This window comes from Leptopilina heterotoma, unplaced genomic scaffold, assembly GCF_015476425.1.
Source record: "Leptopilina heterotoma isolate Lh14 unplaced genomic scaffold, ASM1547642v1 Lhet_114, whole genome shotgun sequence".
Classification (NCBI taxonomy): domain Eukaryota; kingdom Metazoa; phylum Arthropoda; class Insecta; order Hymenoptera; family Figitidae; genus Leptopilina; species Leptopilina heterotoma.
In genome coordinates this window covers 4896245-4915435 of record NW_025110833.1, presented here as the reverse complement: position 1 = coordinate 4915435, position 19191 = coordinate 4896245, and the positions used below count along the sequence as shown (strand labels likewise).

Here is a 19191-nt window from a genome sequence, read left to right as displayed (position 1 = left end):
AAAAATGAATCCAGAGTTCAAACATCGTTTTTCCTACACCTCAACACTTAATGAATCAAGTGGAAGAAATATTTTGACCAGATAACTTCATTAATGGCAGATATATCGTCATCTTGACTCAAGGTAACAATCGTAACAATGTCAAGATTTTTAGCTAAAAATTTTTGTTTTTTTACATTCAAAGCTAAGAAACACACAAAGTATGTGTGTTTTAGGCTTGCTATAATGTGGTTTTGATATTTTTTGTTCTTTTTTTTGTTGGATTTTCAAGAGCCGTGGAAGATTCAAAGTTGTCTTTGTCTCTTTAATCTACTTGCTCTTCTTTACCGACCGTGGCGAGGGTCAATGGAGCTTCTGGAATTGGACAAGAGTGGCGCTGCCGTAGCATCGGCGGCCATTTTGTTTTCATCTTTCTGGAAGTAAGTTTACGAATATAAAGAAGTCTCAAATCGTCAATCTAAATTTCCTTTTATTGGAAATTTTTTTCCTAAATTCGCGAATCGTTTCTCTAAAATTAATTTAGTCTTGTTATTTTTTTATTGCGATGATTTTTTTACGGTAAAGCAATCAGTGATATCGGTCAGTTTCTGGAAGGCATCGTCCTTTTCTACAGTTTTTTGTTGTTTTTTTTGTTTCATAATTCACACTGACTTCCTTTCAAGTAAAATTTCGACGCTTTTGTAATAAATATCGAATCAAATTTACGAATTGAAAATATTTTTTTTTCTAATTATTTTTTTTAATTTCTTAAAATTATTAAATTTTGATTACAAAATTTCGGAAAGCCGTGAAAAATTTTATTATAGGTACATTGAAGAGTTATTTTTCCTCCGGTTTCTGTTTTATCGACAATGGAGAATGTTGGTAAACACAGGAACTGACGCTGTCGTCTGTTTGTTTTGTTCAAATGGTTTGAATGCAAGAAAGTGTAAGTGTAAATTTTCTCTAATTTATTTACCATTGCATTGTTTCTTTTTTGTTTATTTAATTTAATGTGTCAAATAGAAGGGATATATATGTTAACAAAGGAGGAAAATAACCCTTCTATCAGAACAGTTTATCGCCTTGTTTGTGTGCAAGTTGTCAAGCGAAACTTTCGTCGAGTCTAAAATATGTTTTTGTTTTCAATCGGTTTCGTGAATTTTCGTTTTAAAACGTAGATAAATTGTTAAGTGTGGAAGAGAAAAAAAATTGTGGGTAAGACTTTTTGTAGTATTTCATGATTGCGAAAGTTTTTTTTTTGTCAAAGATGAATTGTTGAGAAACAATCGAAACTTGTTGATCTTTGTTTTTCAGTTCGAATATTAACAGTGTTGGGTGAATACTTTTGTGTTTTGAATTTAGCAAATTGTAATATTTTTGAAAACCTTTTATGGAGTCAAAAGAAACATTTTTTGGTTTTCTAAGGTGTATAAATCATAATTTATGTTTGTTTTTTAATTTATTTTCGTTTAGAGGTTATGTTTTTGTGTTCAAGTAAATTCAATTAGTATTCATAAATAATAAAATTTTCACACATATACAATTAATTTAGAATAGCATTTCAAAAAAAAAAAATTATTTAACAAAATTTTTATACAATTCTTATAAAGAATTCAGCTATTTTTAAAAATAACAAAATTTTTCCCATAAATTCAAACCTTTTTCAACATTTTAATAAAATTTTTTGCAATAATTCAATTATTTTCATAAATAATAAAATTCGTCTCAGGAATTCAATTATTTTTTAAAATTCTAATATTACAGGAATTCAATTTATTAGCAGGATAAGAAAGAAGTAAATATTTTTGATAGAAATTAGGAAAAAGTCAGGAAAATAAAAATTATGGAATGGAATTTTTGTCAGTTTATCGAGTGCGAAGTCTGAAATTTTGGTACAATTTTACAATAAATTACAATAAACTTGAGGTAGTATTTTTCTTATCAACGAAATGTTCGAAATTTACGAAGAAAAAGGCAGAATGTTCTTATGGTTAAAATAATTCTTTTTTTCTCTCAATTTGCAGGAACAATTTACTAGAAAGAAAGGCATTGTTTCCGGAGCTGCAGGCATTTGGTCGATGAGTGAGGATCAAAGGAGGATTAGTCTTTCTCTGGAGGAAGATAATGCTGTCATCGTATCTTTTCGACAAGACACAGAAGTGGACTACAGTAATAGTAAAATAAAAAAAACTGTCGGTCTCTATATATAATTATTAAAAATTATATTATATATCAAATTATAAATTAATTGCAGTAAATGATAATAATAATAATTATAGTTATATTAAAGTTTTTTATTTTTTCAGATTATTCCCATGGTTCAGAAGACAATCTGAAGGAAGAAAGGACGTGGAAGAAGAAAAGCGGTTCCTGAATATTGTAATATTGATCGAAAACTTCTTTCAGGCGCTACGGTAAATTATTTATCAATATTCAATTAAATATTAAAAACTAATTTTGAAATTATTTTTTTTTACTCGAAACGTTTTAACTGCCTTTAGCATTTTTTCTTTTGTAAAAAATTGATAACTACCTAGCTTAACTAAAAGATAATAATAGTTATATTAATTAAAATATAGTTATTAATCTCACGAGGAACGTAAAATTTATTTTATTTTCTAATAAATTTTTTTTTCTTTTTCAGTGTGTGGCTATTTTGGGTGTCCAGCAGTCAGGCAAGTTAGGGAATTTTTTAGTCAGGAAAAAGTGAGGAAAAAATTTTTAAAATTAAAAAGTTGAAAATTTTTAAACTAATAAGACTTAAAGTATTTTTTGTTAAAATCTGATTTTTGATTAATAGATATTAATTTATTGATAAATATGGCAGTAACCATATTTTTGTTACAAGAAAGTAGAATCAAGGTTAGGAAAAAGTCAGGGAATTTTTTTCTTAATTATTGCTGGACATTCTGCAATTCGACAATCTAGAGGAGAGCAAAGATGTGGAGAAGAAAAGTGGCCCCTGCACACTGCCGTTTTTTAAAAATTTTTTTTTTAGTAGTTTATTTAGTCTATTTTTTATTTCTTTGTTTATTTAAATTTCACGGTTCCGTGTGGCCCCCGACCTGGCGCAGAAGTGCGATGAAGAACCAGGGATCTTCGGGGGTGGCCCAGAATGGGCGATGACGTAGGATCCCATCGCCACAACGTGGGCTCATCATCCACCGTGGGATTCACAATGTCAACTATCACAAACTGTGATAGTCAGACTCCTTTTACAAATTGAATTTTTTAATTTTTTCTTCCCTGTTTAATGCACTTTTTAAATTAATTTTCTTTAATTAAATTTATTTAATTAAAGTAAAATAGTAAAGTAAAATAGAAAATTAAAAATCAATTGTTTAATTATCGCTTCTAAGTTATTTTGCAAATATTTTCTTTAAATAAGTGAATTGAAAATTTTTATTGATAATTCTCAAACTTTAGTTTATTTCATTTATTGAATATAATGAATTATAAATTATTAAGATTAATTATTAATTATTTAGAACTAAATTTTGAAATTTTTTTAAAACAGGGAAGGAATCGTAACAACATAGTGACACCATTGACAAAATATATTATTTTGCGGTATTTTTTATTACTAGCAAAATTAATACTTTTTGCAATGTTTCTTTTGTATTTATGTTTACGGAAAAAAGTTTTATCTGGAACAGCGATAAGTTTGTCTAGAAGAGAGAAAGTCTTAAGTGAGATAATTAAAAATTTTTTATTTTACATTGCAATTTGTAATTGTGTTCCAAGTAAAACTTTTTTCCGCGTATGTAATTTGTACTGTACTTTTTCAATATTTAATTTTGAAATTAATTTACTTTAACTTAAATTTGTAATTTTTTCTACAATTCAAAGTTATTGTTTGTCTTTTTTCTTTTAAATAATTTCAAGTAAATTTTTAACATTTTATTAATTTTGAAATTAATTTAATTTAGTTTTGTAATTTTTTTTTCTACAATTCAAAGTCATTGTTTTTCTTCTTTTAAATAATATACAGTAAACAATTTTGAAATATTTTATTAATTTTGAAATTTAAATTAATAATAAAAGACAAATGTCTTCTAAATTTAAATTTATATTTTCAATATTAAATTTTAAAGTTAAATACTTTCCACAAATAAAAAGAGGAAATTTTTTATTTTATAATAAAATTTGAACTTAAAAAAAGGATTAGTAAAAAGTACAGTATTATTTTTATGTTCTTGTTTCTGTGTTTTTGTGTCTTTCAGAAAAGTTCTGAACGTTCAAGTGAATTACAGTTATTTACTTCTCTTTCTCAAAATTTTATTACCATAATTTTGCGTCGAGTATAACAAAATAATTTATAGTTTCAAAATTTTTAATTTACTTTTTTGATTTTTATTGCAGTTGATAATTTTTAAAAATATTTATAATTTGAAAAAATATGTTATTCATTTGAACATTCAAAATTTTTAGAATACTCTTTCAGCTATAAATTTTATTGTTCATACCGCTCGGGTGACGGATGCGTCCCGGGACGTATGGGTGAGCCTAACGTGCCCCTTTATCCCTAGTGTAGTCTTTTTTGCACCCGGGCGATTTAGAAAAAAATCGTTTTATTTCCGTGTTTAAAAAAATAAAAATTGAATTTAAAAAGTATTAAAATTAAAAGTATAGGTTTAAAGTAAATAGATTTGGGGTAGGTAGGATTAGCTTTTATTTGATGAATAAAAATAATTTTTTCTCGTGTTAAATATTGTGATAGGTGTAGGAAAATTGGGGAAAAAATTGCGATATACGCACGAACCAGACACCTGCGTTTGACGCAGTGTTCAACCATACGAACACGAACCAGACACCTGCGTTTGACGCAGTGTTCAACCATACGAACACGAACCAGACACCTGCGTTTGACGCAGTGTTCAACCATACGAACACGAACCAAACACCTGCGTTTGAAGCAGTGTGTACCATTGGAGGACCAGTGAAAATTTACTATTTATACACGGAGAGAAATCTGTTAGGATTAATGCTCGAAACTTTTCATATACTTTTTCCATCGATTGTTTGATGCTAAAATCCTAACAGAGAGCCTATTTATTGCTCGAGTCCGCCTGAATATTAGGCGGAGTCGACTGATATTCAGGCGGACCTCTTATACTTTTCGCTAGTAAGTGCTTATGCTATATTCATAACCTCTACTCTATGCCTTATTCGCAACAGATTTCTCTCCGTGTATATTAAAAATTTTTATTTCTTTGTCACTATGTTGTTTCTAAATTTGACTTGATTTATAAATTGTTTTGTATTTGTGACGCGTTCCCAAGAAAGGTACCTAAGAAGCAAATGATTAATAGGTTATGTTTGTGTTAGATTTATCTTGATTAACAGCTTATTTTTAATTATATAAATTTGTAACTAGTTTTTATTGAATCGTTTAGATGCAACAAACACTTAAACATCAATAATTTTTAATAGTAAGTGATTCTCTTTCTGTATTTTTACTCTAAAAATTATAAACATAACCTCAAATGTTTTGCTTCTTAGGTGCCTTTCTGTGAAGCGCGTTACATTTTTGGTATAAATTTTTAATTTCTTATTTTATTAACCTTCCATTGGCACTCTGAGTTATTTTGATCCGGCTTAATAAGAATTACTATAATTCAATTGACATTTAATGAATAAAAAAATTATAAAAGTATATTTTCATTATTAATTAAAAGCTTTTTTTAGTTGAATTTTGTCCTTTAATTGCATTAAAATTAAATTTCTTTTTTTAAATTTAATAATAGGAAAAAATATGGAATAATACGGAATAATACGGAAATAATACGGAATAATACGCGATAATACGAAAGAATACGAAATATCACGAAATAATACGGAATAATACGCAGTAATACGCAACAATACGGAATAATACGGAATAATACGAAATAATACGAAATAATACGCGATAATACAGAATAATACGGAATAATACGAAATAATACGCGATAATACAGAATAATACGAAATAATACGGAATAATACGGAATAATACGCAGTAATACGCGATAATACGTAGTTATACGGAATAATACGCGATAATACGCAGTAATACGCGATAATACGGGATAATACGCAGTAATACGCAGTAATACGCAGTAATACGCAGTAATACGCGATAATACGCAGTAATACGCGATAATACGCAGTAATACGGAATAATACGCAATAATACGCAGTAATACGGAATAATACGCGATAATACGGAATAATACGCAGTAATACGCGATAATACGCAGTAATACGGAATAATACGCAGTAATACGGAATAATACGCGATAATACGCAGTAATACGCGATAATACGGAATAATATGCAGTAATACGCGATAATACAGAATAATACGGAATAATACGCGATAATACGAAATAATACGCAGTAATACGGAATAATACAGAATAATACGTAGTTGTACGGAATAATACGCAGTAATACGCGATAATACGGAATAATACGCAGTAATACGCAGTAATACGCGATAATTCGCAGTAATACGGAATAATACGGAATAATCCACGATAATACGCAATAATACGGATTAATACGGAATATCTTTATAAATAAGATCAGACTTTTGTCTGTACATTGCATAGAATTTGAAAATTTATGTTTAGTTTTTATATTCGAGTAGTAAGAATTCCAAAAATGACAATAAACAAAAAAATAGCCGGGAATTTAATTCGACCAGGAAAAATCGGGAATTTTCTTATCTAATTAAAAAAAGTTTTATTATATTAATTCCTTTTAAGAAATTGCTTTTTGCTTTAATTTCTATTGATGTAATATAATTATTTGTCAATATCTAAGACCTACTTTCAGCCTACAATATAGGTCTTATTTTAGATTTTAGCAGTCGTAACATGGGGCCTACTTGGTGGAAAATTAGGATTAATTTTTAATACATTAATAGGAACTAATTATTAGTTTTTCCCAGTCAAATTAAATTCCCGATTAGTAGAAACTAAAACTCGTCGAAGACGGGTACGACAGCTAGTTTCATATAAAACAATAATCATACTAAGGAAATTATAATAAATAATAAATAATAAATAATAAATAATAAATAATAAATAATAAATAATAAATAATAAATAATAAATAATAATAATAATAAATAATCATACTGAGGAAACTTTAAAATCTAATTTTTAATTGTAGTATTCAAAAAATCTTCTTAAGTATTTATTAAATGGTATGATGATCAAATTTGGGTCAATTTGACCTAGTATGCCAATGGCGTGACAAAAAATAAGTATGTTAATGGAGGGTTAAAAAAATATAATTTAAAATTTTGCCTACACTGAAAAAAATTCCTAGGCGATTCGACTATGCTCCTAGTTACAAGAGTCATCCACTAAGAATTTTGGTTACTTTAACTAGGAATCCTGGTTACTACAGCATTAAATTTGTCAATATAATCAAGATTCCTAGTTAAAGTAACCTTAATGCTTTAATGGATGCTCAAATCGTTTAGGCATTTTTTTCAGTGTATTATTGTTTGTAAATTTATTTATGTTTTTAAATAGGTTTTGAGCTCAGGTGACGGATGCGTCCCGGGACGTATGGGTGAGCCTAACGTGACCCTTTATCCCTAGAGTAGGCAATTTGCACCTGGGCGGTATGTGAGAGAATCGTGGAGTGCTTGTGTGTCTACCTGCTATTTAAAAGTGGGTTTGCATTAAATAGATACGGGGTAGGAATAGCCTTTTTTTTATAGACAAAATGAAATATTTTTTTTCTTGTTTTAAATACTTGGGTAGGTAGGGAAATCGGAAAATTTCGAAATAATCAATTTGATATGAAACTATTTTATAAATTCAATTAAATGGTAATTTTTATTAAATTTAATTAATTTTAATATTGAATGAAATTTAATATCGAATTAAATTCAGTAACAAATCAAATTAAATAGAATTATTATGAATTTAAAAATTTTATTAAAGAGAAATGCCCCAAGTTATCGTCACAATGCCACAGTTGCAGAATTTTTTCTAACCAATATAAATTTTTTTTAAAGATTTTATAATGATTTTATTTTCTAATATTTATTTTTCGAAATATTAATGTTAATATAATGTAATATTCATTTTATTATAAATTTAATTTCATTTTAATGGTTTTATATTAACAAGAGTAAAAATAAAAATTTTAATAGGAAGTGTTTTTAATTATTATTACTTTTATTTTAATGATTATTGTATTTTTAGTTATTATCAATTTTAATTAATTAATTAATTTATTTATTTAATTAAATAAATAATTTATTTGAATTAATAATAATTAATTATTTAATTATTTAATAATTAATTATATCTTTAAAATTTAGTCTTTCAAAAATTGCTTATTTGACGATAACTGGGCATAATAGTATTGTAATGATCAATTTGTCATTTACACAATTTTTTTAAATTATATTTATTCATAATTATATATTATACATATATAATTCATATTTCTTTACTTATAATTTATTTATATTAATTTGATTACAAAATATTTAATGAATACTTTTTAACGAATATTTAATAAATACTAGTTAACAAATATTTAATAATAAATACCTTTGAACTATATTGGATTCATTTCAACAAACAGTAAAATAGAATAAATAAACAAGTATTTAATAAATAATTTTTAACAGGTATTTAGTAAATAGTTTTTAACAAATATTTATAATAATTTTTTTTATCAAATTAAATATAAATAAATGTCATAATATTAAATTAAATTAAAAATTAAATATTGAACTCACCATATTAGCACTTCGGCAAAGACTTTTTCGGAAAAATAATAGCGTGTCGTTAGGTTCGATGTAACTTGGAAATTTGGTTCCATCACTAGCTCCATTAACGTTGGCACATTTTCCCTGCCATTGGGGTAAATTTACATCTCCATTGTATGTGTCAATCAATCCAGTTTTTCTCACGTCTGTTTCTCCCGTGTAAACAGTTTCAAAATCGCCAGTAAAGTCATACATCTGTGAATTTAATTAAAATTTAATTTATTATAATTAAAAAATCATTTCCAAAGTGACAAAATTTTGTTTTTCATTTTTTAATAGAAAAACAAAATTAAATTTTTAATAAAAATTTCAAAAACAAATAAAATTAGAAAAAAATAATTTATTATTTACCTCAAGACCAAAAAGTTTTAAATAAAAAATTGTATCTTTAACACAAATTTTTAATTTAATTAACAAATTAAAATAATTTCTTTTAATTTTTATTATCTTTGATTTTGTTAAATATAATATAATTATATTTGCGAAATTCTTGAAATAGAAATGAAAAAGACTAAACATTGAAATATAAAGCAATGATTTTTCTTAATATTCATTATATTTTGGAATTTCCGATTTTTGCAGTGTTAAGTTTTTTAAAAAATAATTTGTTTATAAACAATAATTATATTTTCTTTGATTAATGCTCGTACAATTTGTTTATTTATTTTTTTGTTAAATTGCAGACTTATAATTTTATCTTATTAAGGAAGAAATTGTTTTTTTTATCTATAAAGATGCAATTGGAGATAAAATTTTTTTTATTCATTCATTTTCTTACTGGAAACTTTTTATTTTCGATAAATGTTAAATAGTTTAATAATTTCTTTTGTTACATTTTTACTCGTTTCTTTATATATTTATAATTTTTTAAGATTTATTTATTTTTTATTAAAAATTTAATTTTGTTATTTTAACGTTAAAAATACAATTTTTTATTTAAAGCTTTTTTGCTTTTGATAAATATTGAATTAGCAGATAGAATACAATTTTTTATTAAAAATGTAATTTTTTTATTCTTCTAACGTTAAAGATACAAATTTTTATTTAAAACATTTTGCTTTTGATAAATATTTAATTATTAAGTACAAAAACAATTTTTTATTAACAATTTTTTTTCTAATTTAACATATTTTGGAAATTTATTAAAAATAAAAATTAATTTTGTGTCTAATAAAAAATGAACAATGTTTTTCTCCTATTAGAGATAAAATATTATAGTACAAATTATTTGTTTTCATTATTAGAATTTTATTCTCTCTATTTCTAAATTAAAGATAAAGTTTATTTTGTTTTGTATTAATATTTTAAAGATATGAAGAATTAAAAATTTTTTTTCTTTCTTTTTAAGAAAAAAAATATTGTTTACTAAAGATATAATTTTGATTAATTTTTTTTCGCAAATTGCGACGATAAAAAACTATAAGTAAATAATAATTTTTTTATTTTATCTTCTTACCCTATCAATGAGACCAAGTTTATCAAATTTGATCCAATTTGGCATTACATGATAACCAAGAGTAACTAGCGTTGATTTGTAACCAAACATAAATTCTTTAGCAGTCATTTCCACAAGTGGTTCAGAATTAGTTTGTCTTATCAATAAATTAAGTCCCAGCCTCTTGAAATATTCTTCTCTTACTACATTTGCAATACTCTGAAATAAAAAAAAAGAAATATTAAATTAGCTTTTCTATTAGGAAAATTATATTTATAGTATACTGTATATATATATGTATAAAAGGAAAATTTTACATTTTTCTCTTATATACGCTCTCCATAAATTCAAATTTGATATATTCTTGATTTATTCGTCAGAATGATTTACGGGGGGGATTTTAAATCATCAAAAAATATCGTTATGGAAGTTGGAGACAAAAGCGAAAAAGTACAAATTTATTCTGAGTCGCGGTGTTAATTAATCATTCTATGCTAAACAAGTGTCTTGCATTTTACAATTTTTTTCAAATGCAAAATCTTGTGTTGTGGGAATATTTAATGAAATAAGTAAATAATATTAGTAATGATTATAAAATAAAAATAATAATAATAAAAATAATATTAATAAAAAAATATAATAATAATAGCAACAATAATAATTGTAATGAAAATTATCTACATATAACTAATAATAAGAAATATGTTTTATTATTATAATATATTATTATAAATATTTATATTATTCTTATTATTATTCTTAGTATATTTTTATGTAATATTGTTATTATATTTTTATTTTTATTATTCTGAGGACTAATTCATTTTTATTAATATTATTTATGCTAATAAAATGACATTTCACTTTCTTTTTTGACAACAGAAATTGAAATATACAAAATTCTTGTGTGTATATGTAATTATGTATGTATATAAATACATAATTAATAATGAATGATAAGTTCTTTTTGCATTAGTCCGGCGACTTTTCATGTTCGATGAGAAATGATTTCGTTTAAATTTTATGTACTTGAGACGTCAGGTGCGTGTACTTTATTGCGTAAGGAAGCAAATTGGTTATATTATTACGTAGTCGATTGCATTTGTAAAAGAAACATTCTTACAATATCAAGCCAACCCAGGTCAAGATCAAGAATATTTTTTTTCACATTACACAAACGCTCAGCATTTTATTTTATGTCTTCTTTGTTGATACTCCATTAATAACACAAACACACACAGAGTGCAAAAAAAATTGACGTTAATGAAATTTATATAGTTCTTTACATACAATAAAAAAAAGTAGTTGATTAGATTATTTATTAGAATTATATTAATTTTTTTAATTAATTAAATAATTAAACTTGAATTAGATAATTGTAATTTATTATGTTATAACTATTACGTTATTATTATACAATGACAAAAATTTATTTGATTCAAATAATTATTTATTTGCCTATTTATGAAATAAATTTAGTAGGCTCTGAGACAAATATATACTTTTATTTAACTCATGTAAATTTTATTTTGTTTAAATAAAACTTTTCCCTCGGTGTAAAATGATTGAGATAAATAAAATAAATTATAAATAAAATAAATTATAAATAAAATAAATCACCATTAAATAATAATAAAAATAATATAAATAATTGGAACAATAATTATACACCCAGAGAAAAATTTTATTTAAACCGCAAATAAAGTTTTTATTTGAGTTAAATAAACGTACACTTGTCTCAGAGTCAACTAGAGTATTTATTTGTTTTAAATAAAAACTTAATTACAACTATAATAAAAATTTATGAAAATAATTTAGAGAATTATTTTTTTAGTAAAATATAAATAGTACAAAATATACTGGAATAAAATTTATTTTATTAAAAAAAATTCGTTCTTTGAGTAAAATAAATTTTGTTGTCAGTGTATAGGAGAGAAATAGGAGAAAAATAGGAGAGAGAATTTTTTTTATTAAATCTTACTTTTAAGTTTTGTTGATTTATTAATTAGTTTGAAGAAGAGAGTGAAAAAATTACGATGGAAAAAGAAATTAATCATCGCTGTAATAATTAATTCTGAAATCTGACAAGGTAATCATTATTATACTTTGACAATTGTTTGATTAAACATTTATTAATGTCTTGATTTATAAGTAGGAATTATGTACAGTTAATTGTTAAACGATAATTTATACTAATTATTATTATTATGTTTATAGTTTAATGTCAATGTAACGAAAAATTATTCTTCATTCATTCTGAAGGTTTACGATAAAAGTATTATAGTAATTTCTTCTAATTAAACAATTGTCAAAGTGATGCTGATTACCTTGTCAGATTAGAAATTAATTATTTCGTTGATTAGAAAAATATCATTAGCATTATCCACTTTAATTCCATAAATACTATATAGTAATTAGTATAGTAATTAAAATAATTAATTAATGATTTAATTATTAAATAATATTTAACTTTTAGTATTTTTTTTTTGTAAATTTGCTTTAAATGTTTTTTGAACTAAATTTAAATCTCCCCTTTGACATAATTATTATAAAAGTATATTTAATAATAATTAGGCAATAATATTTAATAATTAATGACAAATTAATTAATTAATGACAAATTTTAAATAATTAAAAATTTTATAGAAATATTTCTGGCCGAATTGATACTATTCGTTTGTATTCGACTCTTTTCTAGTCTATTTGATTTTATAATTGACATACATGTTGCGTCAATATTGACGCGTCCATTAATTAATTATATCATCATTAAAAATCTTCTATCGTGATGTTAAAGTGTCTCAAGACGTTTAGTTTGTTGTTTTTCTCTTCTTATATTGAATTCTTGCATCCTAGTCATTGACACCCAGGTGACCTGTGACTAACGTTTGTATATGCAGGAAATTAACTATTTTTCTCAATATATACAAAATTCTTTAATCCACTTACGCAAAAGTAATTCAAACGGCTCGCGGAAATATATTTTTTTTTCTCGAAACAATATAAGTAAAAAAAAAGAAGGAGCGTCACTATGTTGAATAGTACAACGTCACTTAAATATCCGGGGATTTTTTTCTTCTTAAATAATAATAATCATAATTTATTAATTTATTTATATTTTTTTCTTATTAGGAGCAGGAAATTTTCACGTGCTTGCAAATTGTTTGATTAGAATAAAAAGGATTAAACGTGTGATACAATGACATTGTTAATTGTTTGATTAACATGTATAATTAGCGCTTATTGTAATAGTGTAAAGTAGAAAATTCTCATTGAACTGCTCACTTACGCATTTTATATATATATATTAGTGCTCTAAACTGCTTCCTTATAATTAATTAATTCTTAATTTTCAGTAATTGAATTTTTTCTTTGAACTGTTTTTTTTAACAATGTCCCTAGTAGAAATTTGTCATAGTATCTTTAAGGGCACTGGACAGTTCCACTGGAAAATTTCGAGGCACTTTACAGTTAAACTGGCTAAAAACTATAAAGTGATGTCACGCTAATTTCTTCAAGTTATTGTCCAGTCAAATTTTACAGTTTCTGATCATCAGTCCTGTAGAAAAACTATACAAAATAATTCACTTGGAAATGTCAAAACTTTCTTTATATTGACGTTACGTATTAAACACGTACAAATTTGAAAATATAACGTTAAATTTTTTTGTCAACAAATTAAATAAATTAAAATTTTACGAAACTATATTTTTACTGTTGGTGTATCTATTGTTCCGTATAATAAATGATTTATAATAAATTATCTGTAAAATTATTTTTAAATAACTACATAATTAAAAAAAAATATAAAAATTACTGATTCTTGAACACATGTCATTTTTTTACATTAAACAACATTCACTTTTTCCTTTAATTAAGCACAACACTGAAATAAATATTATTATTTTATCACACTACAAACTTATAAGTAAACCCTAATATGAAGAATTAATTCAGTTCAAACGAAAAATATCTAGCGGTTTCGGGGAGCGAACTCGGGTCACACTGGGACGAAATACCTAAACGCACGCTTTACGCATCACGGCCGTTCTAGTCGATGGACGATTCCGGAAAAATAAGAACCATACTCTACCGGCAGGTAAAGCAGTTCCCTTTTTCATCTTTTCTAGCTCAACTGGCGAATTACTGGACAGCTACTGCATAACACTCTAAAGTTGAACTTATTGATTATTACTGTATAGAAGTTCTGTCTGTCCAGTTATTCTCATGGTACTGTCTAGGCGTTCCGTGAAATTATGTTTCAAAGTTTGTCGTGGCGTTAGCGCTACCGTCAGTCCAGCAACTGAACAGTGTTGTGTAGACATTTTCCATAAATACATCAGAGTATACACTGAAAGAAATAATTCGCGGGTGTAACTAGAATTATGTCTATTTTTTCCGTAAGGAATTAGTAATAAATTGTTACTGTCTACTGTCATTAATTATAGACAGTTCTGTTATTCAGATCGGAGAGCTATACATATGTCAACGTCAATTCATCAATGTAAAACATAACCTCACTTTATTGGACCAATTCTAACTTTTTGTATGTAACAGGTTTGTTAAATTAATATTTATACATATAATAAGAGTATATAATCTTGAAAAGAAATTGTCTTCTGAATTTAAAAAATTAGTTATTTTAATTAACTCAATTAATTGAAGCGAATTTTAAAAAAATTTTTTTTTTCTAAAGGAATTTTCATTAAAAATAAATTTTGATTGAAAAGAAATTTTTATTATTAAATCAAAATTTTAATATTAAATAATTTAAAAAATTTGTTATTTAGTTGTCAACAGTAAAATAAAAGAACAAAATTAAAATTATAAAAACTATAAACTGTAAAACCAAAAGATTTATTTTATAGAAAATATTTCGAAAATGTCAATACACAACTGTTTAGTTACTGAAACTGGCGGTAGCGCTAACGCCACGACAAACTTTGGAACATCATTTCTCGGAACGCCTCGACAGTGCCATGAAAATAACTGTACAGGACTTCTATGCAGTAATAATCAAGTTCAACTTTATATTTTCTTTAACAGTGTTATGCAGTAGCTGTCTAGTAATTCGCCAGTTAAGCTAGATTAAACTTCCATGACTAAAACTGTACAGTAACTTGAATAAATCTAGTCATGCCACGACAAATTTCTACTAGGGGTTATGACGTTTTAAAAGTTTTTATTTCGTTTTCTTAATTTGAATGAGTAAACATTTTATTTATTCGTTCATTTGATTAAACGAATAAATAAAATGTTTATTCAATAGAGGTAACAATTTTAATCGAAAATTATTTTTTATTTTAATTCAAAATTGCCTTAAATATTAATTGAAAACTATTCTCGATTTTAATTGTGAATTATTTTTAATTAAAAATCACGTTTGATTGTTAATGGAAAATTATTTTTAATTTTAATTGAAAATTATTTTCGATTTTAATTGTAAATTGTTTTCAATTTGAATTGAAAGTTATTATTAATTTGAAATGAAAATTATTTTCTATTTTTTAATTCAAAGTTATTTTCAATATGAAGAAGAAAAATAATTTTTTTAATAATAATAAATTCTTAATAAAAAAGAAATTTCTTCTTTTATATAAAAAATATGCTTAATTTTATTTGAAATTATTTTAACTTTTATAAAATTTATTTTCGATTTTAATTGAAATTATTTTTTCTTTCTTTGGGGAATTCCCTCATTAGTAAAATTTTATATACAAAAGAATTGGAAGTGTAGGTATTTATTTACATATACGTAATCCTGGCAATTTTTACGAAGGGCTGAACGAGTTTAAGGACTGGTTTTCGTCTTTTACGATCTCGCGATACATTCTTCTTGTTAAAGATAAAAAAGAAAGAAATTCGAATGACGCAGTTTTTCGGGAAGTAATTTGCATTTATTTTTAAGAGCTTTAGCATGCTTGGTATCAGATTTTTTTCTCGTAAGGGAAAAAAGAGTTATATGGTTCGTAAAATAATTGGTATTTTTTGAGGTTCTTTTATTCGTTGGCGAAAAAAAAAATTGATAGGATTTAAAAACCTAATAAAATAATAATAGGTGGATTGAAAAAAAATAATATTTGATTCAAATAATCGATTACTAGTCTATTATTAAATAAATATTTACTTGAATCAAATAATTTTTATTTAAGTCAATTAAATTTGAATCAATATTTTCAGAATTAGAAGCAATTATCATTTAATTAATTCACATGAAAGTTATTTGATTCAAGTAAATATTTATTTGATAATAGACATGTAAGAATCGTTTATTTGAATCAAATAAATTTTTTATTCAGTGTATGGATCGCGGATCTTTTGTTGTGAATAAATAAATAAATAAAAATAAAATCTCTAAATACATTAAAATAAATAAAAGTTTAAAAAGAGAAGTGAAATATACAATATAGATGGAAAATAAAAAAGTTTGATTGAATTAATTTTCTAGAATGAAAATAGAATGACAAATGCGTTTTTAGATAGGGAATTTCATACATGAATTTCAATGAAACCAAACAGGAATGCAATTTCTTGAGAATGTGCGTTGATTTTGTATATATATGTATATGTATGTACTTGATCTCCTTGCATCGTTCAAATTGCACTATTTATATGGTTGCCATATGCATCCTGTCATAATCGATAATAAATTGTCCCTTAATTAACCGTTTCCTGGTTATTGATTCACACCTTTCTTATATGTATACATAATGACGAGATATTGAAGAACAACTATTACTTGTGACGATGCTAATTTTCCTCGTTTTACGCACACATCTTAAATATATATATGTACTCTGATTATATTTTTTTTATTGTTATTTTATATATTATAAAACTTGTAATACTTAATCGACCAGTTTTCTTCATTACGCAATTACTGTTTATTTTATAGATTTACATGTTTACTTTTGTAAATTGCCTTTATTATATCTTGGGTTGATAATTTAGTAATTAAATTAAAAATAATTATAGATTAGGTATTAATAATAATTAATATTTTCATAATTTAATGAATTAATAATTATTAATTTTTAATTATTATCATTATTATTATTAATTAATAGGATTATTATTAATATTTTAATTAATGTCAAATGAGACAATTAGTAACAAGTGAGGTAATAATTGACAGGATTTTAAATTTTACTTTGAATAACTTAAAAATTTAAATAAATTAGTGACTGACTTTTTGCTTTTGTATTAATAAATTTTACTAATATATAGTAATTTCTACAATTTATTATTAGTAAAATTTACTAATTCAAAAGCAAAAATTCAGTCTCTAATTCAAATTAGTAAACAATTTTTACTAATTTTAATTTAGAGAGTTTATTGTAGTTTTTTATTTATTTATTTAAATTGATCGGATTTATTTATTCTTTAAGTGCATTTTTAATGTTATTTCATTAAAATATTCTAGTTATTTAATTATAATGTTTATTATTTGAATGAATAATTGTTTATTCATATTTAATTTCTATTAAGAAATAAAATCAAGATTAAAATAAAATTGACATTTATTTTATAGTTTAAATAAAGATAATTGTTCAAAAGAAATGTTTTTTAAATACATTTATAGTAATAAAATTAATAAATAAATATTAATTACATTGGATTATGTCTTTTTCCATTTTAAACGTAAATATTGCATAATTTTTACAATTAATATGAATCATTAAAATTAAGCGTAATTTTTGAATAAATAAAAGATTATAATGGTAAAATTCCAATCAGGTACTAATTTAATAAATCTATAATGAAATGAGATTTTAAAAAATAGTATTAATTTTTGACAGTTGTAGAAACAAGTCTTTAAATGCTACTCTGAAAAAAAATTTATTTGATTTAAATAACCGATTAATTGACTATTATCAATTAAATATTTACTTGAATCAATCAAATAAATTTTTTTTAAGAGTAGTTTTGTGTATATATATATATTTCTTTAATTAGTTTTTCGAGAAAAAAATGGAATTCACTTTTTTTTCTTTAGTTGAAAATTAGAGTGCACGTAAATTACTTAGTAGTGAGTAGTGAGAGAAAGAAAGAGGGATAGAATTCGATTATGAATTCTTACGTAAAATTGTGCGCAAATCTATAACTGTAGTAAAATAAAATCATTTATATAGACTTTCAGGAAATTTCATAAGCTGGTTCTATATCAGCTAAATAATTTGTAGGAACCAATCAAACTTGAATTAAACATAACGTGAACCACTGAAATTATATTATCGCTACAGTGAATAATTTTGTCTTAGAATTATCTTTTCATTTTCAAAAGTTGAATTAAGTGTAACGAAAATTATCATTATGTACCGTTAATTGTACTTTTATATAAAGTAATTTTTACTTTTCTCAAACTATATCGCGGAATTTCTTTTATTACATAATCGAAAAAATATTAGAAAAAAATTATTAAAATATTTTTATTATGTTTTTTTTTAAATAGAATATTTTGTTACAAATAGGAGTTTTTTTCAAATAGGAAATTTATTTCTCCTTTCTTTTTAAATATTTCATTTAAAAATGTAACGGAATATTTTTTTGAGGTTGTATTTAATTTTTTTTTTTTTTTTTGATTCGTAGTATGTCAATTTTTCTTTTTCAATTCTGATAAGAATCAGCGCCCACGTGTGTGAATGAAATTCATCAAAAGATCCGTGTTGATTTTTTTTATCAGTCTAGCTTTATAAATTTCAATAGGGTTTAGTGACCTCACGTAAATATCAACCTCACTAAGTTATTTACGTTCACTAAAGTGCACATTATCTGCACACCTTATATTCACTCTTAGCCTCAGGCAAAATTTAAATTTGTGAGTAAAGTTGATTGCAATTACAATAAAACTTGACAACTATATAAAAATTAACGTTACTTCTTCCCCTATATCGCGATGACATTCCAATTTTCAATGATTTATCGATCATGCTTTTTTTTGCAAAAAAAAAGGAAAAACTGAAAAAAAATTCGCTACTTTTCAATAAAA

The 19191-nt window shown here is 24.3% G+C and overlaps 1 protein-coding gene across 2 annotated transcripts in view; it reads right to left on the bottom strand.

The window, feature by feature from the left end:
• LOC122508547 (scavenger receptor class B member 1-like) overlaps positions 1-19191 on the bottom strand; it is an 83632-nt gene that overhangs the window by 4125 nt on the left and 60316 nt on the right. For both annotated transcript variants that reach the window (XM_043621982.1, XM_043621973.1), the window contains 2 exons: positions 10224-10421; positions 8738-8962 (listed from right to left, as the gene is read on the bottom strand). In XM_043621982.1, coding sequence (XP_043477917.1) covers positions 8738-8962; positions 10224-10421 — 423 coding nt within the window. The remainder of the gene's footprint in view (positions 1-8737; positions 8963-10223; positions 10422-19191) is intronic.